General features: G+C 44.7%; 1 protein-coding gene across 1 annotated transcript in view; it reads left to right on the top strand.

The window, feature by feature from the left end:
- The window catches only part of OTOA (otoancorin), a 222,115-nt gene that overhangs the window by 104,839 nt on the left and 92,543 nt on the right, over window positions 1-24,733 (top strand). Inside the window, exons 14-15 of the mRNA XM_085631332.1 lie at window positions 14,317-14,452; window positions 15,485-15,675. Of these exons, the coding sequence (XP_085487458.1) occupies window positions 14,317-14,452; window positions 15,485-15,675 (327 nt within the window). The remainder of the gene's footprint in view (window positions 1-14,316; window positions 14,453-15,484; window positions 15,676-24,733) is intronic.

Below are 24,733 nucleotides of genomic sequence, written 5' to 3'. Positions count from 1 at the left end.
AGGATTAAGCGTGGTGTGGTCCTGCAGTATCTGAAACGGATTTCACCAGATGTGGTCTTCCTGCAGGAGACACACCTTATAGGTAATTCCTTTCATGCCATGAATCGGCGAGGCTATCGCTTGGCGGCCCATTCGGGCTTCACCTCGAGCTCGCGGGGGGTGGGCATCATGATTAAGAACTCGCTCCCATTGGAGATTGATGAGGTGCGCCATGATGAGAGGGGACGTTACACTGTCTTGGTGGGTAGAATGGAGGGCAAAGTGGTCGTTTTTGTATCAGTGTACGTTCCGCCGGGGTTGCAATCTACCACGTTTGCGGACCTGGGGCGCCTCCTCCTTGACCTCCCGGGTGGGCTTCTGGTAGTTGGGGGAGACTTCAATGCGGTGGCTTCTGGGTCTATGGATCGTCATCCCCCCAGGGACCTCCCCCGGGCACAGGCGTGGCTGTCCGGCCTTTTAGATACACTAGGATTGGTGGATTGCTGGCGACTAAAGCATCCCGCGCAGCTGCAATACACCTTCCACTCGGGTGCCCATGGTAGCCTCTCGCGGCTTGATTATGTCCTTGTCCCTGCGGCCTATGCTGGGAGAGTGGGAGAGGTGCGCCATTTGGCGCGGGGTATTTCAGATCACTCCCCATTACTGTTGCACTTTGATGTCTTCCCGAGGGGGGAGGGCAGGGTAGCCCCAATCAATGCCTGGTACCTGCGCGACCCCACTATTCGAGCAGAATTGATCAAATCCTTGCAGCGGTACTTTGAGGAGAATGTGGGGTCTGTCCCTTCGGCTATCTCCCTTTGGGAGGCTTTTAAGATAGTTCTCAGGGGGGAGGCCCTCTCCCTTATCTCCCATGCCCGGTGGCGCGAGCGGGAGGAGGTAACCCGGGTGGAGGCCGAAATTACTGAACTAGAGGGTGACCTGGGGAGCGGGGTGACGGATGCCACATTGCATGTTCTACACCTCAAGCAGGCGGCCTATAGGGCCCTTGTCACGGAGGCGGCCAGGGGCCTCAGTAGGGAGCAACAGGGGCGACTGTATGATGTGGGTGATAAGGCTGGTAAATTGATTGCGTGGTTGGACAAAAAGGAGAGAGCGAGTCGTGTGGTTCCGTTGATCGAGAGGATGGATGGTGTGTGTGTCACCGAGCCGGACGCCATTGTCTCCTGCTTCGCGGATTATTTCCGCGAGGTGTATTCCCCGGTTTCTCCCTGCTCGGAGGAGGATTCCCATGCCCTGCTTCGGGACATCGCGCTGCCCTCCCTTTCGGTGGAGGACAGGGATTCGCTGGATGCTCCTCCCACCTCGGACGAAATTGCCCTTGCTATCCGCTCGGTCGCGTCTGGCAAGGCCATGGGCCCCAATGGCATCCCTATCGAGCTGTATAAGCTGCGACCGGATGCACTGGCGCCCCACCTGCGCGCGATGTTCCTGGCGGCCCGCTCGCGGGGTTCCCTTCCGCCGGACCAGCGTCTGGCCACGATCGTGGTGATCCACAAGGAGGGGAGACCCCGTGAGCGGGTCACATCCTATAGGCCCATCTCGCTCTTGAACGTGGAGCCCAAAATCCTCGCCAAGGTGCTGGCCAACCGGCTGGTCGGCGTGGTGGGCGATTTGGTCCACCAAGACCAGTCCGGCTTCATACCCCATCGTAACACGGCCCTTAATCTGCGACGCTTGCACGGGGTGCTCGCGCGTGTCCCGTTCGTGCGGGAGCCGGCCATCTTGGCGTCCTTGGACGCCACCATGGCGTTTGATACGCTCGAGTGGCCATACATTTGGGCGATGTTGGCGAAGTTTGGCTTCGGACCGGGCTTCATCGGCTGGGTCAAGTTGTTGTATTCCGGCCCATTGGCGCAGGTGGTGGTGAATGGACGAGTCTCGGCTCCATTCGCACTGGGACGGGGCACGCGACAGGGTTGCCCCCTGTCGCCTCTCCTGTTTGCACTGGCCCTGGAGCCCCTGGCGGAGTGGCTGCGGTGGCACCCTTCCATCCGTGGTCTCCGCTGGACCCCCGAGCATGAGGACCGTGTGTCTCTCTATGCTGATGATATCCTTCTATATCTCGCCTCCCCGCGTAAATCACTGATCGTCCTAGTTGATGTTTTGCGCTCATTCGGTCGCAACTCAGGCCTCGTCATCAACTGGGGGAAATCCTGTGTATATGTGCTTGCCGGGGAGGCTCCGGTCCTACCACGGGACTGTCCGATCCAGATTGCTTCCCAGGGGTTTCGGTACCTGGGTATATATATTACTCTGGACCCGGAGGCCCGCTACGAGCGGAATTTGCTGCCCCCCCTCCAGCGCTTGAGGGAGGACGTGGTGCGTTGGCGGCGTCTGCCGCTTTCGCCGCTCGGCCGAGCGGCCTTGTTTAAGATGATGTCGTTGCCGCACTTTCTGTACGCTCTCCAGAACACTATGGACTTGGTCCCGGCGCGCTACTTCCGAGAGGTGGAGAGTTTGCAGCGTCGCCTGTTCTGGGATGGGAGGCCACGTATTGCCTTGGCTAAATTGACGCTTCCGTGGTACGATGGGGGGGTCGCCCTCCCGGATATTAAACGGTATTACTGGGCCTCCCAGCTAGCTGCGATTAATCATGGCCTTTACGGGCCCGCCCTGAACCCGGCATTTGAAATGGACAAGATGCTCCTGCCCGGTGGCGACTACAATCGAGCGCTCTATTCTGGCGCGCCGGACCCTCGCCTGACGGGACCGACGCGTGTCATGGTGCGTGTATGGCACGCGGCTAACGCAGCTATGGGGTGGAAGGACCGTTTGACCCGGGCGTCACCGCTCTATGCGTCTGCGAGGTTGGGCTCCCTGTGGACCTCGAAGGGCTTCGAGAAGTGGGACACGATCGGTATCAGCACCGTGGGAGATCTCTGGACGAGGGGGGGATTCAAAACTTTCGAGACGCTGCAGACGGAGTTTCAGTTGCAAGGCAGTGAGTACTTTCGGTACTTACAAGTCCGCCACGCGCTGGGCTCCGTCTTCCCGGATGTCGCGTCCATTCCGGAGTCTTCCCCCCTAGAGGACAGAGTGCTGGATGGCCATGTCCCAGACAGCACGATCTCCCTTATATATAAAAAACTGATCAACGACCGATCGGGCCTGCTGACTGGCCTCCGCGAGGCCTGGGTTGCCGATGGGCTGGAATTGGATGACGAGGACTGGATTTCCGCGGTGGCCTCTCCGAAGGAGGTGGCCATCCCGGCTCGCCTTCGCTTCGTCCAGCTTAAGATCCTCCACTGGGTTTACGTGACGGGGCCAAGGCTTTTACGTATGGGCTTTGCTGAGGATGGACTGTGTAAGCGTGGCTGTGGTGCTTTGGCAACTTTCTTGCATATTCTGTGGGAATGCCCAAAGGTGGAGCGATTCTGGCGTGGTGTGCACGAGGTCCTGCGAGTGGTTACGCGTGTCGCGCTGTTGCCTGAAGCGAGGAGATGCTTGCTGAATGTGTGGGAGCCAACCGACTACTCGGTTCCGCAGACGCGGTGGGTGACTCTGGGATACATGATAGCTAAGCGTGACATTGCTCAATTGTGGGGATCCCAGAGGCCCCCGGCGGTGTCGGCCTGGAAAGAACACATGGATTGGTGTATGTTTCGTGAAAAGGTGGTGTATGTTGCGAGGGGTAAGCCTGGGGCGTGGGTGAAAATTTGGGGCCCCTGGAACGCCTATCGCGGGGATATCTGCGAGCCGCCACTGCTGCCGGCTGCCTCACCAGCTCCGTCCCCCTAGCCGACCCCCTCCCTCAGCCATGGGCACGTGGTTCCCCAGTCCCTGATCTGTTCTCATTCCCCTCTTCGGAGTTTGGCGATTGGTTGGGGTCCCCCACTTAAGGAGCGCGTGCTGTCACTTGGGATTGCGGGTTGCCTTGCGGGTGTGGTTTTTTGTGTTGTTGTGTTTCGACAAAAGGAAACCGTATTGTGGGTTTGGAGTTATGTGGCCTGCACTGCTGACATCTCCTGATTTACCCTTTTCGCACCACCAAGAGATTTTTCTGTATGTATGTCATATGCTTCTGCCACTCTAGCGGCCGGCCAGATGGTTGTAGGCCCATACCTGTAACTATTTGAGATTGAAATAAACGGTTTCAAAAAAAAAAAAAAAAAAAAAGTGATGTTCAGTGCTTTGTCCATGCAATATGACCTTTCAGGTGCTGAATAACTCCGAAAGAGCACCATCGATCTTTTGGAATTTCTCAACCCAAGCCTTCCACCTTTGTCTTTACTTTGTTCTGATTCAGACGTTTCAGCTATGGGTGCAAATGTTTTTTCAGGGGACAATTGCAGACTTTTCGGATACCCCTTTAGCCAGCTTTCTTCCACCTCCACTCATGTGCCCACAGCACTAGTTCCTTCATCAGAGACTGGACCTGACTCATTCACCATTTCAATACCAGTTTCATCCGAGCCATTTTCCACCTCTTGCTTTTCTAGTCCCACCTTGGTTTGCTCTAGTGCAGCTTCAGACTCAGTGGGCTCCTCTACAGCTTCACTGACCCTCTCCCGTTGCCTTTTGACCATAGCTGGTGTCTCTTCTGGAAGAGGAGCTGTTTCATCAAGGGGACACGGACCCTACGAGCATGGAAGACATGCACCCAGTTCAGAAGGCCATCACACTTCACAGCAATCGTTGTGACCAGGATCACTTGCACCAGGCCTTTCCATCTTAGTTTCAACCAAGTCTTCAGAATGTGGCTCTCGATCTCAACATCATCTCTCAGATCGAGGGTGTCGCACTGTTCACTATGCAGATCTCGTGTAGCAGCTGCAGCTGCAGCTTGTTGAGGAACTGTATGCACCACATCAGCCAATCCTTCGTAGCAATGGCTTATCTTTTCATCTATGATTTTCACAGGTGTTTTTACAGGTACAGCATCAAGCCACTTTAGTGATGTTAACACAGACTTTTGGAAAGCGAGACTCTATGGTGTCTTTGGGTTGCTCGATTATGCTTGAAATTTCAGGTTGATAACTGCAGTCCAATCCTTGTTCAGTCATTAATTTCATTTTGTTTTGCACCTTGAGTGTGCTGGTACAAAATTTGCTTTTGTTCTTTCCACTCTTTCAAACATTGTCCAAGTCTAATAAGAGCTCCGTGTGATAAAGTATAGGAGAAAGTAAAAAAGTTTCTCAAATTTTGAAAACGTAAAAATATCTTTATGCTAAATATTATTGAAAATTAATTTGATAGATTTATTTTAAATGTAGAACAAAAGAAATAAATACTGCAGTGCCATTAAATTAATTTTGAAAAAATCTTTCATTCATTCAAATATATTACATTAAAATGATTGTCTAAAGTTTAAATTAAAAAATAAATTCCCACCTAAAGTAAAACAATATATATTTTTATTTTACACTAATGATTGTTAAAAGTGATGTACTGAATTAATTAAAAGTAATGTAATTATGTTTTATTAGAATTTAATATTAAATTCATTTTTAAATTTAAAAAAAGGTTGTTAAAATATTTTATAAATAAATACATCTTTTTTACTTTTTTTATTTTTACTTTAAAATTATACGTATGTATATTTTTACCTATTTTAAATAATTTGATTACATTTAACATTATTTCCTATGGGGTTTTATTTCAAGTTCCTACCTTCATTATTTTCTAAGGGAGGGTGTTGCAATGTCAGTGGTTGCTGCTGGACTTACTATTGTTTCTTTTTGGTAATAGTACCATACTCTCATAAATTTGTGCCATCCTCTGTTTCAGGGGATGGCAACGTGTAAGTCTACACTTTTGAGTAACGTTACACTCAGATTTTGTGAATAGCCAAAAGTGGTAAAGTTACTCAAAAGTGTAAGAGTAAACTTCCATGTGTACGTTACTCACAAGTTTAAGTTACCTTCGTGAACAACTCAACAGTGTCCAGCACTCCCAAGAATGCTCAACTCTGGGAGTGACTTAACAGAAACCTTAGCTTAGCCCATGGCCACTAACACTATATCCTGGATGACTTAGGGTCACATTTTTCTTCCTGTGTGATGGGACTTGCGGGACCGGTATTCCAAGGAGCCCCCAAAGCCAACAGTGTCACCCCTTGCCTTCTGGGAGCACCACAGGGAAATATGCAACTTTTTAAGGGCCCAGTCGCAAATATGGTGCTCCTTTGCTCCAGGGGATTGCATCTGATGCAGCCGTGTGAATGGAAAGCTTTTCTCTTTTCCTCATTTTGTTTGTCTTTGTTGAACCACCAGCCTTCATTTCAGTCAACAGAGGTAACCCTGCCTCTGTCTCAGGGCACACTGGCATGCTGGTGGTGGCCAAAGCAACAGGCTCTTTGGGGCATACAGGTTCCTATCTTTCCCAATGGCCACAATATCGTTTTCTGATGACACATTCCCTTCTATTCCCACAATCCTCTGTAATCCCACATTCCCCTGAAGTCACACATTCTTCATGGGTATGTGCATACCTATATTTTCTCCTGTCTGCCGGCGACCAGCATGGAATTAATGATAGTCAAGCAGGGATCATAGGAGCCCTGACAAAGGCTGGGAAACGAATGGGCTTTCTGAATAGGGGCTGCTGAGCATTTCTTCAGCATTGTCGGTGCTCCTCGCTCCAGGATACTCATAACAATTATGTAAAGCTCATGCAACAGTAAATGAGACTTTGCAGAGTATCTCGGGCCTTTGCCACTTGCATGGTATTTGCATATACAGCAAACGTCCACAGTGCCCAATCCTCAAGGCACTACACAAGGACTAGTCCAAACAAAAGCTCAGGAGACCTTTCAATCAGTGCTTTAGTTGTAAACGAATAAGTGCCGGGATTCAAAGCTTTGCTCAAAAGTATGCACCCAGAGCTATCCAAGATTGGAGTACCAAATACCAAGGCTGCGTAGTCTTGATTCCACCTGATGCCTCTTTAATCCACCACTCCCTTCCCTCCTTATTTCATTCTTGCAGGTTTTTCAGCATCCCTGTTTTCGACCTTCGTCAATTTATTTCCGTCTTTCTCATTCTTTTCCCCTTTCGCATTTTTATCTCTTATGCTCTGGATGAAAGTCTATTGAGGAAATATAAGGGTCAGTCATCAAAGATGAGTGTTGGTGGGCTCCATCTGCAAACACCAACTCAAATTAAGCACTGTCGTTCATTCAGGGTCTCCAGCTAGTCCACCTTTTATTAGGACTGATGGGGATCCAGGGCGATAGTGCCACTAACCCTCGAAACAAGGTCCACAAGAGTCCGGTATTACAAGTCCAGAAGTGGGACCTCCACCCTCCAAACGGGGGTTCAGCAGCAGTGCTGGTCTCTCTTCCTCCTCCTGTTCTTCTTCTCAGCTGTTTTGTCTTGTGCAAGGCTAAGACTTGCTCAGTCCTCAACAGTTAAAGCTCCAAGTTAAAACGAGGCATTGAGTTTCCTTTCCTGGAAGAGGGTGGATGAGAAGGACATGGGTATGAAAAAGATTTTTGGAAAACAGTTAATTGCTGGGCGGGGTATTTAGGCATCAGAAGCCCTCCAAGGTTTAACTAATGCCCACACACTTAATTATTTCGCTTTTATTTCCATCAATTACGTGCAATAGTTGTTGATTTTATGCATAATGTTGAAAGAAAATGTGTAATTATTTATACAATACACCTATCTTTCTATCTCTTTTAGTTATTTGAGATCTATTTCAAGCATCAGTTGTCTGACTCTAGAAATGATGGCTACCCCTGTGATATTATTGGGTATTGGTCCATCTCATCTTTGCTGCAGGTTCAATGTCGAGCATCAGCTGAACAGAGGCAATCATTCCTATACCGTGTTTTCTTCCTGTGTACACTTTCTACTGAGAGGCAGGGCATTTTGAAAATCCAACATTTTTCACCAACACGAGAGATCCACATATTTAACTGTATAAATTGAATTACTGCTGCACAATTAGTTATGATTTTGAGAGCTTGTCTTCTTGGGGCCACTCACAATCTTCAGGTCTTTAGTCTAATTAGCCCTTTAATCTGATCAACATTGACAGAATCTAAGATCAATGTTTGAGAAACAATTAAGTGAACACTCTTCTGCACAGGACACGGTTTTAGGGATTGTCCTGCGACAATAAAAATGTAAAATGTAAAATATTGTGCAAACACTGAACAATCACAGGCTCCAAATGTTTTTTTTTAATTGATTTTAGTTTTCATAAAACAATCTATTATACATTCAGCATCCAGTTTGTCTAATGGTACCATGACTGACAGGAATGTGTATGATGTATTTGCCGTCACTCATTTTCTCTAGACACTCGTTTTCCTCTGCCTCTGTCTACTCCTCAAGTTTCCCATCTGACTTTCATGCATGTCTTTTTGTATGTGCTTTGCTTTTGGACCAGTGAAAATTTGACCACACAAAGATGTACGCACTTTAATACATTTCTGAGGAGATAGTCTAGTCTAAAAATCACACTTTTTCTGCCTCCATGTGCCTGTCGTGGTTACAAACCCATCCTTTGAATGTAGGGATGGTTGGACTCCTGATACGCTTACAAGTTTCCGACAAATGTTTGAGCCACCGATGATGAATGAATAGTTTATTAGTCAAATAAATCCATAAACACGACTCAAATCCTACAGCACGAAACATTTAAAAAGAAGTCTAAAACTTGTTATACATCAGCTGCAACCATTTCACATCTAGTTGGTAAACATTATCATTATTTACTACCCTTCATAGATATATGAATAAAAAGGCCGTGTGCAAATGATAAAAGGTAGTTGGGTGAACCAGCCAACCTGACGCCTTCCTACGACTCAAGGGTAATTGGTCGCAAACCGACCTTTTCTCTGATTGGTTAGCGTGTGTGTTCTTTTATGATGCGGCCAGTTGGGATTCTGCTGGTGGATACCATTATTCAAAACTATGGGCGGTTAAAGTGCTTGTGTGCAAGTCCACATAGCGGGTAAAATATATGTGCTTTACTAAGTGGTCAGTGGTAATTCTACCGATAAAGTGCCAGTGTGCAAGACTATGTGCTGTTAAAGAGCCGATGTGCAGGACATGACTGCTGGTTTAAGCAATTTTTGCCTTAGCATGACTGGAAACAGAAAAGCTTAAATATAAAGCAAAACCTACAAATGTATGTCCTGGGTTGCCAGATCCAGTCAAATAACCGCTGACTATGTAAATGTTTAACATTTACAGTTACTTTATGGACACTTGTGTTGTGTAGCTATCACAAAAATCTGGCATGGATCCGGTCCTTGTGGATATATATTGGATGCCGCTGGTATGCTGCAATAGTGATGTGCTCCTGAACTATCAGTAAATCATGCGATATATGGGTCTTATTTATTTGAGGGGTTTGTCAAGTGCTGTGTGGTCCTATGTGACCACCTCTAGGTGTTTTGTGGGGAGGAGGACAACAGAGTCTGGCGTAAGTACCTGTCTAATTTCTGCAAAAGGCATGATGGCAAATTGGCATGATGTGATTATTATGTAGATCTGTTTCTGCCATCTAAGGCTGATGTAATAAGTCGAACCCAGATCAGGACCAGTTATGGGGATAACTCTATTAGACTAGCTAGGCTTTGTACAAGGCAAGTCCATTGCACTTAGTACAGGATCGCTTGCATGTTTTCCAAGTTTACGCCTCCGGTGTTCTTCCTGTCACTAGTGGTATTAGAGGAAGATAAAGTGATTGATTGTGCATCTTAAGGAGCTGCTTAACTATACTGGAAAGGATGCTCACTAGGTAGGCCACATTTCAGTGACCAATGGATGTAGGTTCCACATGGTCAGATGAGATTTTTAGGATCAACAATAAATATGTAAATGAATTTCATTTATATTTTACGCAAGTGCATTTATGTTGGACAGGCAGTGCTTAATTTTCTAAACAAATAAGTGCCAGATCTCTCGTCAGGAGGCCAGTGCAACTTGCACCACATATTGTCCCCGCCATGCTGCCAGTGATAGTAACAACAGATCTCACTACAGCTCTCATTGTCAGCGCTGGGAAGCCTTTGGGTAGCCATGCGCTATTTAAATATCAAATCAAATCAAACAGAGCTACTAACCATCACACTCCTACAAGTGTGACAATTTGGACTATTTCAGGCCCTCAAAGCTGTAAGAATGGCTTGGGTGTCAGGTAATAGTAATTTTTAATGTATATGAATTAATAATTGTCTGTTGTTGTGGTCATCTCTAAATTAGCAAGACAGTGCCACCTTGGGGCAGACTGTCACAAGCACAGGTGTTAACAATTAATCACCAGAAACAACCAGTTCAAATTAAGCACTGTGGACATGTATCCTGAAACCTATGCAGGACATTCTTGCAAATTTTACGGTATGCTTGTTACGTGAAATTCCTAAAAATTACACCATTACGCCACGTAGAATAATTGTGCTGTGTTCATGTCTATAAATTTTTGTCAAAGAACAATGCAAACAATAGAATTCAAACAGCTGTTGTTCACAGCACTTCTGTGATTCCGTTTTTTTTTAAACTTGAAATTCATTCCTTCCATCCAAAATGAACGCGAGTTGAGGGCACATTTCGGGCTCAAATATATAACTAAAAGCCGAATTGCATGCTTCGTAATTTGACATAATTTTTCTTGAATATCGCATAATTATGTAAACGTAAAATGAGCAAATTTTGCACAGATTTTGAAAGGCAAAGGCTGTTGTTTAGAAGACCCATTTTTTAAAACTCATCCTCACATATGGCAAGAGTAGGAGCTTGGCTGCGTACTCGCAATTTAGGAACGGCCTTTTCAGGCTGAAACAATTGTTTAACTACTTATAAGTATTGCATTTTATTGGGCATTTCTTAAAAATGACATTAAACCCATAAAAGTAAATTATGTTGAACATGGAAACAAAGGTTATGACCAAGTTTGATATATAAATAAGGTAATTCTTAATAAATAGCAATGTACCAATATCAAGTACAGGTCTGAATCCTTCTGGTCAGAAGAAGTAGGAAAATTGGTAAGCCTCTGGAGTGCTGTTTGTCCACTTTTGATTTTGTTTGGAATAAACATTTCAAAAGGAAAGGTTTATTTTGTACTAGGACTGTTTTTGGAAGACATCATTTTATTTTTTTAGAGTGAGTCTAGCATTAATTGTGTCCCAATCTCTGGATCAGCCCTTTCCTTAAAATGTTTTAGGATTGTTTCCCAGTATGTTTACGCCACACAACCTCATGCAAAAAAGCAATATTCCCTACTACAATCCAAAAAACAGAAAGGAAGACATATGCAATATTTCATCTATCAATATTTCAATTTCTCTGCCCGTGAACACATTTTTCCATTCGTAGTCTATCATGTTGTGCTCTGGGCAAAGTAGTAAATCCATGTTTAGATGAATCTTGTCTTTATTACATATTGTGCAACAACTAGACCATGAATATTCTAGTGTGAAGTATGTGTGAATGACAAGAATGTAGACAAAGATTTGTATGCCTTGTATTAAGACATATCTCCCTTAAACATGGTAACATTGGCCTAAGCCCAATTGGCACATTTAATTTACTTATAAGTTCCAAATTAGGTGGAACGAGATGTTCCCTGGGCATGTCAATTAAATGCTACTAGTGGGCCTGCAGCACTCATTGTGCCAGAAACTTAAGTATCCCGTTAAACATGACTCAGGCCTGCCATTGCAGCCTGTGTGCAGTTTTAAACTACCATTTCAATCTGGCAAAATAAAACCTTTTGCAAGGCCCAAACCTTCTGTTTTAAGACATATAAGTCACCCTTACGATAGGCCCTAAACAGTCCACAGGGCAGGTGCAGTGTATTTAAGAATTTGGACATGTGCTTATCAGTTTTACATATAATGATAGTGAAAAACTCTTACATTCATGTTTCACTATTACAACGCCTGTCTCTCCCATAGGTTTACCTTTGGTTACCTTAGCAAGATTTAATAAGAGATAACTTTCAATTTGTAACAGATAGGGATGTCGAGTTTGGTGTCTAAAGACTTGTAATTTAAAACCCTCCTTAATGCTAAGGTTGTATTTCAAGTCCCAATTCTGAAAATGTCACTGTTAGAAAGTTGACATTGTGTTATCTTAACCATTTGGTGCTTGCAGCCTGTATCTTAGGTCACATGACTAGGTGTAGCTGGCAGTTGGTCTTTGTGTATTTGTCCCAGGCAGAGAGACAAAGGGGGGATATATCTTGGTAAGAAAAGCCATCTCTGACTTGATAGGATGGTGGAACTGTCACCTACCACACTTGCACATCACAAAGCCCCTGCCTCAGCACACTCTCAAAGAATTTGACACTATTCTTTTGTGCCCTTTGACAACTTTGAAACCTCCAGAACCTTCTCCTACTTCATAGCTGGCACCAGATATAAATATTGGATCCTCAGATCCATCTCGTCAGTATACCTCTGTACCTCTGGAAGACTCAAAAGGACTGCTGTGCGGCTTTGCTGCAAGAAGGACTGCTACTCTGGTGTTCTGCTACTCTGCTGCCTAAGTGAGAAGGATTGGACATACATCCTTAACCCAGGACCACCAGAGTATCCCCAAGAGCTAGTTGCCTGGCCTCCTGATCAGAGCTTCAGGGACAGAAAAGGCTCCAACCACCTTGAACCCAGCACCTTCATCTGCTGGGAGTCTTGCTCCTCAAGTAGTGTCACCCCAATCCTTGACCCTTGGAAGTGGGTCTGAAGGTGCCCTGCCAGCCCAGCTGGGGTCATTTGGGCAGAACCGACGCAGCGTGCATTTACTACCAGTTCACCATCGAACTGCCGCTGCGTGATGATCCCTGATGTAGTACATCACATCGCAACCCTCAGCTTTTCGAAACCGCCACTGCGAGACGCATCCTCGATGCAGCACTTTGCATCACAAACACCTTGTCAACGCCATCCTTGACAACGATGCATGCAGACCTAGCATCGCAGAACCGCAGCTTCGTTTGAGCTGCTGCTGCACGACGCATCCTAAACGTGGGACCTCACAACACTCAGCAACAAGGATTTAAGGTACTTTGTTCAGCAGGCCTAACTTGGTCCCTGTATCCGGCTCAAGCTCCATCACGGTCGGCCTGAACTTGTGACTTTGTTCTGGGCCGGCGCAACCAAATAAACACAGTTGGTGATCTTTGCTTTTCGGCACTATTTTCACTTAAATCTTTCAAAGTGCATTATCTACAGTTCTGCTGATTGGATTTTTGTTATTTTGGTCTCAAATAATTTATTATATTTTACTCTATTTTTCCAAATTGGGGTGGTATTTTCTAGTACTGTATTTTCTCTTTATTACTGTTTGAAATTGTGCATAAATACTTTACTGATAGCCTCTAACTTAAACCTGACGGCTTTGTGCCAAGCTACAAGAGGGTTAAGCACAGGTTAATTTGGGGTTTGCTTATGTTTCACCCTGGCAAGAATTGTGGTTACTGCTTGAGTAGAGTTTCACCCCTCTCAACCAGTAACTCAATTTCATACAGTGATCAGATCCATTCCCTAGCTTCAGCAAATCAATTCAGATATTCAATATAACAAAGCAATACCTCTTCGGTGGCAGAAGCAGCTCTCGAAGGGACACCATACTATGTCAAGGATAGGACAAGAGTTTCTGCCCTACAGCAGTCAAGCTTTCATTCCTGTTGTAAAATTGTGTCCGATCTGTGAAGACCCGGTATCTTTTTCCACAGTGTATGATCTAAACCATTAGTAGATTTAGACTTGAGGGGACTCAAATTGATGCACAGCAGCCAGGAATTGAGAATAATTTACCATTTACTATGTAAGCTTTTATTAGGGCAAGATTTGGTAACACCCTTATCATCAATAAAGTCTCAACAAATCATTGCCATTGTCAATATCACACTTCTCTTTTGACTTTCTTCTTTCCAGCCATATCAGTTTATTCGCATATATTATCATATATTATCTTCATATATTTAGAAGGGTTGGTATTAATAGTCATCTCCCATTTATATACCAATGGCATTGTGAACATTTACTACGAAACTGAGTCTCTGTCTGGATTATTTTAATCTAGTGATATACCACAGCAAATTACTTCCTGTGATGTGAAATCTGGTCATAAGAGCCAGCTTTGATTTTTGGGTGTCACAAACTATACAATGTTAATGCATGACAAAAGTTACTAAAAAGGGCAGTTTCAGGTCACACCTAGAACATAAAATGTATAAAGTTGAGATGTAGAAAAAGAGACAGGTAAATTAGCCAGCTCTGTAACAGATTTGGGATTGAAGCTTTAAAGTTACCCAGTAAGGATTATTAGGCTTTTAATGGTGTCTCCTTGATTGACTGGAATCTCACAGGTTTAAAATGCATCTCAGATTCAATGGATTTCTTTAATATTTCACCAGTGCCGAATATTTGAAATCCGTGTCACCACTGCCTTGTGTGTCGTTCCTGATCAGCCTTCAGAAAATTGAACTGGATACGCTGATTTTTCATGAGAAGAAAAAAAAGGCAATCATTGACACAGTACAACAGTGTTTGGTAAGAATAATACATGTCTATCTACACACATGCTATTCCTATATTTCCATTTTTTTAATAACAGCAAGGTTTAGTGAAATGCAAATACAAGATTCGAAACACGTCATTTATTCATGATGTAGGACTATATATGTCCAACCATTGGTGCTGCAACACCCTCCCATAGGAAATAATGGAGGTAGGGACTTAAAATAAAATCTCATAGAAAATATTGTTCAATTAAATTATTTAAACTAGTTAGAAATATAAATTAATGTTAAAAAGAATATAAAAATAGTACATATTTAATAATTAATCATATTTGATAATATTATAACAAAATAATAAATACATACTATTTATATTTTTTTACCATTAATTTATATGTATAAAATAATGTAATTTAATTTATATCATTTCCTATGGGATTTTATTTTGAGTCCCTATCTTCATTGTTTTCTATGAAAGGGTGTTACAGTACCAATTGGCCATGTGTAGTGCTGGACTTACTACAAAAGTTTAAGTTACTACAAAATAAATGTAAAAATATTATAATTAAATAATAAATATGTACTATGTTTTTATAATTTCAACATGAATTTATATCTTTTAGAATCTTACATAATTTAATTTAATAATATGCCCTAAGGTGTTATATTTTAAGTCCTGCCGCCATTACATTCTATGTGACAGTGTTGCAGTACCAGTGGTTGGCCATGTGTAGTGCTGGGCTTACTACAAAAGTGTAAGGTAGTAAAAAGTGTAAGTTTTTACAAAAGTGCATTTTGTGAATACCGAAAAGTAATAAACTTACTTAAAAGTGTAAGTTAACTTTTTGGCCCTTAAAATTACGTTTAGATGAACATTAAAAAAAAACACACGTAACTCATAAGGTTTTGAATGCCGACAGATTACAGAGGACAAAACAGGTGCAGTGAAATTTCTGTGCAAACAGTTGTAGCTACCGACAAGCAAATTGTAATACTAATTAAGCGTAAAAGACAAATGCAAAAATAAAAAATGTAAGTTTCTGATTATGAACGTTTCTTTCAGAATGGTTCTGTTGGTGATGATTATGACGTTGACTTACTTGGAAAACTGATTTGTCATTTATCGCCTGAAATTATTCAAAGTAACATATCTCCAAAGGCAATGGCCAGTGCAATCCAGCAGTTCAAGCTCTGTGAAAAACTGAGCATGGCGCAGAAGATTCAAATTAAAAATAAGCTGGTCGAGATGTACGGGTAAGGAGTTTTAATCATGCATGCACCTTTTCCCTTTATTGCGCTTTACTTTTTGCGTTGCTCTTGCTTTTCTTTTTCCCGTATTTCCGTTTCACAACAACTTTTTAAACCACAACTATTTGAAGTGGAGGTCCTAGGCCGGCGCTACAGTAAGGTGATAATAGGTGTCTGTCTTAGGGTTCCACAATCACACATGAACCCACTGAGAGTAACCGGAGACAGTAGCACCTTATTTTACCGAAGGTCAATTACGAGTGGCACTGTAACTGCAGGGAAAAAAACAACACAGTGAGGTATTTCCCCACCTTTGCCGTGCCAGATAATGACTTGGAAAGGTGGAATAAAGTGGAGACGTGGACTTAGCACATAACTCCCCACATTCACAAGGGGATAGCCTCTGTTGGTACAGGAGGTGCAGTGGCACCGGGGTCCAGAGGCCTGCGCGGACCACTGAACCCTTATTATCGCTGTATTCTATTATTCAAACAGCAGCCAATAGGCCCATTTCCTTCCTTGAGCTAGGACCCTTGTCACACTAGTGCACTACTGCATGTTACTGGGCTGTTTTGTGCACATAAGTTCCATCTGCTTTGGTAGGCGGAAGTCGACCAGTTCACTGCACCCAGTATTTCCGGGTACAGTGATGCTAGCGACTCAGAAACAGGTAGAGCCTCGAAGATACCATCCTCCCTGGCTCGTGATTGGGCACTCAGTAAGATTGTTTTGAAGTATTAATGTTTTCTCCTTGATAAATGACAGAGTTCCTAATCACATGCATGTCCACGCGGTGCCATGACAGCTCACTGAGGGTTGTATGACATTACAACGCGGGTTTTTTTACCATGCTTTTTTTTTACCACAAATATGTTTTTAGGGTGGTGCTACCTATTGGATCCCTTTTCTACCCCCTCCCTCTCTATTTTTACTTTATCGTTCTAGGTTGGATAACTCAAGAAAGGATCCAATAGGTGGCACCATCCTACTATAGGGAGGGCCCACACACACTTCCATTCACATATTTTTATTTTTTCTGGCCCTGAAGAAGTACCAAGGATCTCTGTCCGAGACCAATAGGGTCAGGAAACATGTTGACCCAATAAACATACAACTATTTTTCACTTTATGTTCACATTAGACTACCTAGGGTCATTATAACCCTCTAGTCGCACTAACCATCTGGTTTTTTATTTTGGCAGAGGAATCTTCCTATTAAATAAACACAGCATTGATCTCCTCTAGTCAATTTTATACTCACTCACTTCTTTATGAGCACTGCCTCACATGCAGCATGCGGTGAGAAGTTTAAAAGATCTCTGGTAAGGTGACCCTACGGGGGCCCCATAGGGCATTGCAGCGCCAGCCCAGCAAGGAGCACCCACCCTATGATGAAGCATGACATCCCTTGGGATGTGTGAGGGCATCAAGTAAGAGTCTCACTGACTCTCCGATCTACATCCTAGACCACTCCCCCTCCCCTGTAGTGAAGGCAGCGATTTAGATACATACATTGCTATGTTAGCATAAGCGCGTTAGACGTAGAAACGCCATCTTACCACTTTTGCTGCTTTTGCACACGCCACTACAGATACATGTTATTATTTGAAAACTGCTTGCTTGCATTTTCTTCACATGAGAACTGTCTGTTGTTCACATCCCTAGACGTGCACTGCGACCTTGGTCTGAACATTGTGTGCAATAACAGTCTGAGCCACCAAACAATGTATGTTTTTGAGTTCAGGTTGATCGGCCCACTCTCTAGCCATAACACGCACACAGCTGCAAATACCTGAAAGTCGAGAGCCTTTAATATTGCAGTTTGCATGCATTAGACACACATTCCGAAGAAGAACTTTTCCAGGCACAGAGCAAAGCTGATCCTGTGATGTGATTCACCTAAGCTGATCTTTACGGTATGGGTTCCCCATTCAAACCTAGGACCTTCTATTAGTATAATAATACTAGCTCATTAGCGAAGGGAAGGTGGTTGTATTCCACTGTCATTTGTAATATGATTTCTCCCTTCATTTTCTATGGTATTGTAACAATGCTGATGGTTTTAATCTTAATCATTTGTCTGCTTATGTTAGCCAAAGTACTGCATCTTAGGAAACGTAGTTTATAAAATAAACATTTTAAACTTTACCGTGTCTCTGACTACTCTTGTTGTGGACTGATATGAGAATAGTAACGAACAGGTATTTCTGATTCCCACCATTCCTGAGAGTACTCTAAGTCGCTTGCTCTTGACTGTCTATACATTGGGAGCTCCGGGAGAATACGGATAATGAATGGGACACTGATGCTAGTCGGATTGGGATTCTGGGTACGGAGGTGAGTTTTTGGTACACCACAATTCACTGAGGTCCTGGTTTTCTGCGCATAGTTCTGTGCATGAGCAGAATCCCTGCAACATGGCGCACCTAACGTTTGGTCTTTTGATTTGAAACGCCTTAGTAGTGCTTATATTAGTCCACGACACCCTCACTCTTGTTTCCGGGTAACGGGAGTGACGGTTTTAGCCTACCTATTGGTTCAATAGGTTCTCTCAAACTTGATTAATTAAAAAGGCATTTTGGATTTCTGACCCCTTGTGCTACTGTGTAATCAATTGTTGTTCTTCTCTGTGTCCTTATGGCGGTCTACATTGCAGCGCATAACCGTACGCCTCTGCGGCGTCATTTGACGCAGTATCGGGTGCTGGCCGATGGGATGGCCGTTATTTTTGTGGTGAGTGCCGATGCGTCTTATCCCTACGAGTTGTTTTACTCTTGGGTGACACTGCCGGCAGTGAATGCGGATGATAATATGTTTCACTCCTATACTCACACACGGGTCCCAGCAAATTATACGCCATATAGGACGCAGGAGATTCCCCTTTCGGCCTGGCAGCATTGCATTTGGTTTAATGGCGCCCTTCCCCATGCGGTTACACCGGCTAGAATGGGCCCTTTGTCAATTCCAGGGGCCACATGGCCGGTGCTGGCCGGATTTACGCCCCATCCCTGCTATCTGACTGTTGCGGTGGATGAGTTGCGTGTACTCCATACAGCCCTTATTACAGTATATAGGGCTTTTGTGCAATACGTTTCACGCAATGTGCAGGTGGGGGCACCTGCTGTTGCGGGACAACCAGCTGGCCAAGCCGCGGTTTTTATTAGTCGCGTCATGGTTAATTCGGTAATGGGCAAGCGCCCCCAGAATAAGGATGATTTGCCTTATTGGCTTGCTGAGAAATTTGACCAACTGGAAGCGGTATTTCCGCATTCTACCCCTGTGCAGAAACACAGGATCCTCACCATTAGTTTGCAGAAGGACTTAGTCCCAGAGGTGTCCGATTGTGACAACTGGGGTAAGGTCTTTGCCGCAGTCTACTCGAAGTGCTTTGGCACCCCATCTATGGCTGTGCTTCCCTCCGTCATTAAACGTGTTCAAGATAACCACGGTCCGGAGGCAGCTGTTGAGTTGGGAATGCGGCTTGTCGGTGTGTTCGACGTAGTTGCCTCTCTCGTCCTTGGTAATCTCAAGGGAGATGCGGTACAATTCCAATTGGCTAATGGCTTAGCCCGCGTCGATGAGCTCGACAAGCCCAAAGAGTTGCCTAAAATTATTGCGGAGGCTTATAGAACTATTGGCCGCAGTAGCTTAGGGATTAAACCGACTATAGTCATTCCTGACTTAATACAGCAAACTAAGGTGAGCTCGTCTGTTAAAGACGATCGTCCAACTTTTCCAAAGCAAAATTGGCGAACAAAGAAACAGGAGAAGCAGCAACAGAAACAGGGGTCTCGTCCTGCCTCTCCCGTACAGGCGACTGGTGAACGCACATACGATTTGCGCGATCGCACTAGTATTAGGTCACCTGATAGATTTCAGGTTACTGAACGACGTTCTCCTCGTTCTTCACAGAAAATATCAGCCTCACAGTCCAGTGGCGGAGAACGTGGCAAAGGTCGGGGTGACCAACAAGGACGTGAGCAACTCCGTCAGACTGACGGTAAAGGCAAGCAGGATGAGTTTGCACGTCAACGTCCCCCATTTCAGAAGAAGGTTGCTACGCTAACAGCGAGGTATGCCACAGATAGTGAGAACGCAGATTCGGAACCTGACATGGGCACTAACGCTGCTCGACAGTGCAGCGGAGGTTACAGTAGTGCGGCAAGCACTGCGTCCATATCTGGAGGTGACAGCAACTGACACGTTCATTACTGTTGAAACTGCTGACACTAGAGTGGCTCCCCCTGACAGACTATATGACATAGTCCTCTTAATTGAAGGTGACATACAACGTACAATACAAGGAATTTTTTGGGGTAATCTGACCTCTTCCTATGACATTCTCTTAGCTGAGGCGGACTGGCCCCCGGCTTTCATTTTGGATGCTCCGAGAGGGGAGGAGGTAATCCTCCCGTCCTTTGCACACACTGTGCCAAAGGAGCACGCTGAAAGGTTTGCCGAGGAGTGGGCTCAGGTGCTTGCTCCGGCGTTGTACCATACTCAAGTTGGGTGGGATAAATTGTCTCCAAGCCATGAGATTCCTTTACGGTCCATGCTACAGCCACAGCCCCAGTATCCCATGCGCTGCGAAGCTAGATCTCACGTCGCGAAAATCCTTGATCAATTGGAATATTAGGGTGTTATTGAAACATGTCTGTCACCAATAAATAATCCTTTATTCGCTGTAACGAAGCCTGATGGGTCGTACCGCCTAGTTTTGGATTACCGGCATTTGAACTCTCATTGCCGGACGTGTGCGGTACAGAATACCCACAGTTCTGCTCTCGTTGATAGTCTTGTGAGAAAAAGGTTTAAAACCACACTTGACATTTCCAATGGCTTTTACAGCCATAACCTGTCCTCTATTAGTAGTCAGTGGACAGCGTTTACTTCTGGCGGCAAACAAAAGCAGTTTAAGAGATTAGCCATGGGCTATAAAAATAGCCCTGGTGTCTTTGCCGCACGTGTTGTCTCTCTGTTAGAGAGCATTGACCCTGATGCGTACTCGTATGTTGATGATATCTATCTCACAGACGACGAGTTGTGGCTGCATCTGTGTCGCGTTGATCGCATCAGTGTTATGTTTGCAGACTTCGGTTACAAATTCAACTTTGCGAAGTCTCACATTGCAGAGTATACAGTGCTGTTCATGGGCTACGAGCTCAACAATGAAGGTCGAGGGTTAGCTCCTCACTTTCTAGAGAAGTGCGCATGTCTGCGTGCTCCAACAACACTGAAAAAATTACAATCTTTGCTGGGCTTTCTGGATTTTGGTCGTACTTACATTCCCGATTATGCCCAGCGTATCAAGCCGCTTTATGCCTTGGTACAACCTACTTTTTCCAAATCGAGCTGGCTGCCAGGGCATTCAGCTATTTTGCAATCTTAGCAGGCTGATTCTTGCTTCGAAATACTTACTGACACGCGATAACCACACTAACCTGGTAATAAGAATTGTGCCAGGCGCAGTGGGTTTCACGTACTTAACGTTCAATGAGGGCGACACAGTCCCCATTGCCTACAAATCACACCTGTACACTTCGGCTGAACTGCGCTTTTCCTCAGTCGAAAAAGTTTTGACTGCAGTGCAGATGGCGATTCTTAAAGAACGAGTGCTGTCGCAAGGAAAACGCATGTTGGTGGTCACACCGTATCCTGCCCTAGAGGCAGTGACGAAAGCCAGTGTACCCAATTCAAAAGCTTTGCATCCACGTTGGATACAATGGGCCACTTCTCTGACATCGCCAGATGTCACCTATATCTTTGATGCCTCATTGCAGACGCAGGAGTACTTGCAGTATGAATTCGTTCATCCGGCTCCTCTGTCATTGCGCCCGCTCGAAGATTACCATTGTGTCATTTACACTGACGGTTCGGCGCAACCGGCGACGGAATCGAAGTATGCCTATTTGGCGGCCTGCGCAATTGTGGCGTGTACTTTCGTGAATGGTGAATTCCAATTTGATGTCGTGCATACGCAGTCATTAGGTGATTGTACCGCACAGTTGGCAGAGCTCCGTGCTCTGGTGCTTGCACTGGAGTTTGCTGATCCTGGGGTTACTACTCTTATAGTGAGTGACTCGTTTTACTGTGTTCAGTCTTTTAACGACAATCTATTCTTTTGGTCTCAAAATGAATATCGTGATTCCAAAGGTAGCACAATTAAGCATAAAATGCTTTGGGTTAGAGTGGCAGAACTTAAAGAACATCTGCCTCTCGTGAATGTAATTCACACTCTTGGTCACCAGCGACTTGGTGTCCACGCTGTCGGCAACAGCTTGGCTGACGATGCAGCGAAAACAGCAGTGGTGACATATCTAGTAGCAGCAGTTACAAGATCCAAAAGTAAGATCGATGATGACATCTTGGCAGCTATTGCTGCTACAGAGAAGGGAGGTAATTACCCGAAAAGTTTTCCTTCTTGTTACCATTATCACTTAAGTCCTGATAACGTCCCATTAGTGAGAACTAACGACGTTGGTGACAGGTTGATTCCCAACGCGGACTGCAGACCATCCTTGATAACAGCGGCTCACGAGGGTATGGCCTCTGCTCATGCCGGCGTTGCAGCAACTGTTACTCTGTTACAACATTGTTACTGGTGGCGCGGGTTATATAAACAGGCTCGCACTTATGTTCTTGATTGTGACATTTGCCAGCAGATTAAACCTTCAACTGCTGCGCGCCCACCACAAACTCAGTTGTACATATCTAATAAACCACTTGGGTGTGTTTATCTAGATCACTGCGGTCCTTTCTCCTCTTTTACTGCGTACAAGTATATCTTAGTTGCAGTGGATTCGTGCACACGTTTTCTTTGGGTATGGCCACAAAGAAGTGCTGATGCCCGTACTGTCATCAGGGATTTGCGTGTCTTTGTGGGAAGGTTTGCGTGTGGTACATTTCATTCTGATCAGGGCCCTGCGTTCGCCTCTAAGGCGTACAAAGAAGCCATGAAATCTTTGGGGGTCCAAGTCAAACTTTCGTCTCCATACCGACCTGAGGGTAATTGTGTAGTGGAGCGAATGAACCGTGACTTAAAGCAATCCTTGACAGCTAGGGTTTTAGGCACAGGCCGGAACTGGTTAGCCCATCTGTATAGCGTCCAACGTACACTTAATTATCTCCCTAGAAGGTCTCTGGGTGGGCGGACCCCATACATAATGCTCTTTGGCATAAAAATGTTTGTCCCAGACCTTGATGGTCTAGACATGGTGGCAGCGGCCGCACCCTTTGACGTAGATGATCACTGTGCTGTGTTACAGAATCTACAAGAATCCAGAGACAGTCTCGCGAAGGAACACTTGCCCTCCACAACTGAGGCTGCGCTTCAGATACCAGTAGTCGGCTGGCTACCTCGAGTTGGAGACCTGGTCCGTGAGAAGGTGGAGAACAAGAAGGAGTTCGGCCCCTCTTATCGTGCCCCGGTTCCAGTGCTTGGCGTGCAGGGTACAAGAACAGTCATTTTACCTCCACTTCCTGGTCGCAAGGATAACAGGTACATCTCCATTGACAATGTCAAACTACAGCGAGTGGCCGATTCTTCTTAGTATGACTCCAGCGGTCTCTTGCCCTGCGATGCTGAGAAATTCTGTTTTGGCTCCGGCTTCTACCACCATGCCTGATATTGCCATCGAGATGCATACAGTTACTGCTCCTTTGTTGCTACCACCAGCTGGTGGTCTACCTGAAGATACTGAGTATGCTTATCCTGCAGATGTAACATTGCCTGTTTTACAATCAACCGCAGTTACCCAGTCACGATTTTCCTTTGATACTAACTCTATGACTTCCAGAGCCCCATCAAAAATTTATATTTTTCTGTCTGGTTTATAAGACATTTTTTGATTCCCCCTTGGACTTACATTTGGCTAATGCTCATATGTATTTTTTTGTTTATGTCCATTGGTTTTCTGGTGGTATTTTTTCATCTTGTGAATGGACACTACCTTAAAGAAAGATCTACAATTAGACTAATTGATGGAACTTTGGCCCCCCACTCGTCCTCACACATCATGAAGAGGGACCAGACTTTTGTGAATATTACTGCCAGGCCTGTGTTAGATGGGATTGTGTGGGATGCTGTTAAATTTCAAATTCATGGACCCACTGAAGTCATTAATGTTCCGAATGTTCTTCGTGTTTCTATGGGAGATGTAGTTAAACAAAACATCCGCTCTGATGATTGGGACATTCAGGCCATAGAGGCACTGTTTTCTGATTTAAAATATTATGCTGCATTTGATGCTGAAGATTTGTATTTAGACACTGCCAATTATGGGGAGCTGTTTTGCTATCAACATTATGGCAATCATTTCCTACGTAAAGCCAATACGTATCGAAATTTTGTAAATTAGACACAATGGGAGCATTGTCCAACGCCAATGCTAGGCAGCTCCAGCACGTTAGTGAACAAATTTACCTATTTTACTGATTTCAGTATTTCGAAGCCTGCCGCCTTTTATTTTAAAGTGGCAGCAGAAGCTTCATCAAAGGTTAGGCTGACACACACTAAATTATTGTATTCCAAATCGTTTATGGATGATTTGTCAATCAGGGGTTATGATCTGTGGAAGGCTACTATTGATCTTAAATCGGTTTGGGGTTCTAAACCATGGCAGGTACAGGGGACAGAAACTTTGCATCGTGCCTGCCTCATCCCGAACCACATATTGTTTTTGAATTCCACTATTTTTCAGACCACCTGATTTGGATTGGCTACTTCTAAAAAACTGAATTCGCCCTCCAATCCGGATCTGGGTGCTTATCCAAATTGGTATAATCATACAGATCTGTCCCTTGATGCGTTGCAGTCATACATTACTAATACATCCTTCAATATTTCCAAATTACATTCTGAGGGATGGTTGACTTGGCAGACAAGTTCAAATTCCTGCCAACATCGTTTTCTGGGTCTGAAACCTGGGTATACGCAGGTTCGCGTAGACCCCCGGTTTGAGTCTTCTCATTCTGTTACTACCTACTCTGTAGGGAAGTTATGCCAATCTTGGCTGCAACATTCCACCTTGGCATCTGTTAAACTTCATTTATCGAAGTTACATGA

This window comes from Triturus cristatus, chromosome 10 (assembly GCF_964204655.1).
Source record: "Triturus cristatus chromosome 10, aTriCri1.1, whole genome shotgun sequence".
In the NCBI taxonomy this organism is placed as follows: Eukaryota; Metazoa; Chordata; class Amphibia; order Caudata; family Salamandridae; genus Triturus; species Triturus cristatus.
Note: the sequence above shows the minus strand (reverse complement) of the source record. Positions and strands in the feature narration are given on the sequence as shown.